Source organism: Austrofundulus limnaeus, unplaced genomic scaffold (assembly GCF_001266775.1).
Source record: "Austrofundulus limnaeus strain Quisiro unplaced genomic scaffold, Austrofundulus_limnaeus-1.0 Scaffold459, whole genome shotgun sequence".
Taxonomy (NCBI): Eukaryota; Metazoa; Chordata; class Actinopteri; order Cyprinodontiformes; family Rivulidae; genus Austrofundulus; species Austrofundulus limnaeus.
The window spans coordinates 359,871-363,926 of NW_013952861.1; the positions used below are offsets into that span (position 1 = coordinate 359,871).

Sequence of the window (4,056 nt, forward strand, 5' to 3'; positions counted from 1 at the left end):
CACACACACACACACACACACACACACACACACACACACACACACACACACACACACACACACAAAGAACAGCACTGTTCTCTACATGTTCCAACTCACACCAAGGCAGCAGTATTTAATTATAAACCAGGGATTATTAACTGACAAAAAATAACATCCACATATTCAGAATGGAAGATGAAAGCATGTTTACACAAGAGAGGAGTAAAACTCATTTTTTTACTAAAAGGTTCTTGTCAAATGATGTGTTTTCAACCCCAAAGGTAAAGTCTTTAAATCAGTCCTTGTAAATGTAGAGTTTGTCGAACAAGATGAGATGTGTGCCACTTTTGGGGATATGATTCTATTCATGTGCAAATATTCGAACAGCAGATTTTGGGCTTTAAGCCTCCAGATACAGCTGAATCTGTCCCTGTGTTTCTCTGTCTGTCACTCTGTTGATCCGTCTGTGTCTTGACCCATTTTTTAAAGCCTTCTGTCTCCAAACGTGAGAGCATATCATATCAATATCAATGTTTCCTAGAAGGCAAAACTTCTGAAACCTATTCACTTGTCTGTGTAGATTTTTATACTGTCAAGGAAGGAAAGACTCTAGAAACTTACTCTTTGCTTTGAGCGAGTGATATGTAACTAATGTATTATTTATCAACTGGACAAAAATATTTGATTTGTTATGCCTAAAACTAATGTTTTATTTGTTTTCTGTTCCCCTCCTTATTTTTCCCCCTACCCTTCCTTGGTCTCATCTCAGTGTGCCAGATTATGTCTAAAGGGGTGGTGGCAGTCCTTGGTCCATCTGCCAGTCCAGCTTCAAATTCCATCATCAGCAATATATGTGGAGAGAAGGAGGTGAGTTTCTGCCCCCAGCAGGCCTGAAACCAGGTTCCAGGTTGTGACTAACTGCTCACAGTGAGACCACTTTTGGAAGCCTTAGAAAAAAATCATACATTATTTTATTTTATTTTTTTGTAGGAGAGTTAAAAAAATAAAACCCAAGTTGATAATAAAATGTTAAAACACATAACTGTCAAAACACTTCAGTCTGATCCCATTTGAACTGCTAAACATTTTATTGGTTTGGTTCATAGAAACATATGACTGATATAAAAGCATAGTGTGTTTTTTCCCCTTTAAAATTCGGCTAAAAGCAAAACTCCTGTGCTTACATCACAAAACTACCACATAATACCAAATATGATTTCTGATGTTCTTAATGCTTAAAAACTCTTAAATTCCTATTTGAACAATGAAATATGTATGTTTAATTTATTTAAATAAGTGACACTTTATGCTCATCAGTTAACCCATGTGGGGTTCTGTCTCTCATTTGATTGGACAAAAATTGCTTTAATTATTATTGCTCTGAGAATTTCTACACAAACATTAGAACACAAATGCTGTACATGCATGTGTAAAAGTGTGCAAAAGAGGATTAGGGTAACTGAAAAACAACAAAAAACAATTTTGACTATAATGTTAGAATTCTGACTTTAATCTCAGAATTTGGCTTGACTGATTTAATCTGATTTCCAGATAACCAGAGTATAAAAACGGACTTATCATGCAAAATTCACTATTTAAGCCATTCACTACATTTTGTTGTGTACTTGGAGTCTCTTGGAGTGCAGAAAAGTTTAATTCTGTTTAGCACACACTATTATATTAAATTATTTGTGACAAAACTGCCAAATAAGGTCCGGACTTTCCAACTCCAATAGATGGTTTTCAAATGATGTAGCGACCTGCAGATCACGTGATCAAATCGCCATATTTGTGGCTGCAAATGCGGAAGAGGGGATAGTCTACAGCACAGAAATGTATACAGACTGGATTGTTTATGTAATATGTTTCTATTATAAGTAGTTTTAACAGTCATGGAGCAAATTTGCTTTCGAGTTAGTTACAAAACTGTGCTGCTCGTGTGGCAGAGAGACGCTCTTAAAAAACAGACGGTGTAGAAACACTAAGGAGAAGTAGAACTGTCAGCAAAGCGATGTGATTTTGTGGCTGGCAATAATCAACTACAAAGATTTCACCCTCTTTAGGATTCCAGAGTGTGTTCGGATCACTCCTGCCAGGGTTAGTGACCGCATAGTACATTAATTAACTTTAAAAAAAGAAACAAAAAGAGTGTGCACTATGAACAGAAGTGTTTTGAATATTATGCAATCTACCCATGTAAACATGAACGTAGGATACACTGAAAGTATCAGATTAATCACAAAAAGTTCCTTCTTATGCAGTATGTACAGTACACATTTGAAGTATGCAAGATATAGTTACTAATATCAGAGAAAGTCACACAGAGTCATGCCAACACAGCCTCCGTGTCAGCTCTGCAGACTTCAGCAGCTCGTAAGGATCGCTACTTTCAATAAAGCTAAATACCTTGATTTAGATTTATTATCCAATGGATCCTTGGGTGTCCTGAAAGGCACCTTTTAAATACAAAGTATTATTATCCTGGTCATGCTCGTCTGTGTTGTTCAGTGGCCTTTTTGCATTTTTCCTCCCTTGCTTTTGTGGTTCTCCCATACTGGTTTTATCAATACAAGCTAAATAGTAGCCCACGAACGGGGTGCGGAGAGTAAAAAAAGTCCCGGATGATGACGTCAATGAAAACCATCTATTTGGTCATCTTCATTCTCCTCTCACTCTGAATCAGACCCTGGCTCCAACATGTAAAGCTGGATGGACGAGTCTTCTGTTCACATCTTTTAATTCATTTGGAAATAAATTTAAAAAAAGTTTCTGTGCTGTATGCAGTCATAAACCCCTCTATCAAACTAGAATGGACCACTCTGGAAGCTGGAGGGGGGCAATGTGTGAATTGTCTTGTTTGGATAAAAAGAGACAGCATCCAAATGTGTTGATCTGAGCCACACCTTAGAAAAGCGGAGAACGAGGATCTGGTAAATTTACAAGGAGGAATTCAGACCAAAGCATTGCAGTTCCACTTTAACTGAATGATTTAATTGTGAAAAAGAAGGATTTAAAAGCATGATATATCTCCTTTAAAACACTTTTGTAGTATCTGCTGTGTCTTCTGATGCTGTAGAGCCTTTTTGTTCTTAATGAGACATCAGCCTGCTGTAGGTGTAACCACACCAGGACTCCCTGCTGTTTCAAACCTCTGGTGACCCTGACTTTATGAGACTGGCTGCTTTGATAATCTGACTGCTGTAATACCTCAAGTCTACATCACAAGAGAATTTGCCTTTTAGAGCTGTTAAGTGAATAGTGAAAAAATAAGTTAGTACAAGCCTTAAAGATTCTCAGCCATAACACATCTCCTTTTATTGTGAATAAAGAAGCTAATCATCAGGATTTCTTACAGGCAGTAAGTTTTCGTCCATATTATTTACCAAGAGAGTTCACCAGTGTTATTTTGGCAGATGTTTACATTCCACCCTCAGCTGTTGCTGACAATGCATGTGATATCGTCAGTTCCGTTGTTGCTAAGATACAGACACAACACCCCAATGCATTTGTGGCAATATCTGGTGATTTTAATCATGCCTCAATCTCTGCTAAACTGCCAACATTTCAACAGTTTTTCAGCTGCTCTACCAGAGAAAACAAGACATTGGATTTGTTTAACACAAATGTTAAGGATTCTTATATCGCCAATGCAAGACCTCCTCTGGGTTATTCAGATCACAACCTTGTTTATCTCTGCTCAGAATATAAACCACTTGTTCAGAGACAACCTATAACTACAAGGACTGTGAGAAAGTGGTCACAGGAAGCTGAAGAAGCCCTACAGGGATTTTTGAAGCTACAGATTGGATTGTTCTTTGCCAGTCGCATGGAGATGACATAAATGCCATGACTGAGTGTGTGACTGACTATGTAAACTTCTGTGTGGACAACACCATCCCCGGCAGAACAGTGAGATGCTCCCCTAATAACAAACCCTGGATCACCAGTGAGCTAAAGGAACTTTTTAAACAAGAAAAAAGAGCCTTTAGGGATTGAGACAGGGAGTTATTGAGGAGTATACAGAAGCAGCTCAAAGTCAAGATCAGAGACAGCAAGGAGGTTTATAGAAGGAAG

The 4,056-nt window shown here is 37.9% G+C and overlaps 1 protein-coding gene across 1 annotated transcript in view; it reads left to right on the forward strand.

Annotated features, from left to right (window-relative positions):
* The window catches only part of LOC106529682 (glutamate receptor ionotropic, kainate 4), a gene marked incomplete at both ends in the record, with an annotated part of 58,026 nt that overhangs the window by 28,534 nt on the left and 25,436 nt on the right, over positions 1-4,056 (forward strand). Inside the window, 1 exon segment of the mRNA XM_014025162.1 lies at positions 752-849. Coding sequence (XP_013880616.1) covers positions 752-849 — 98 coding nt within the window.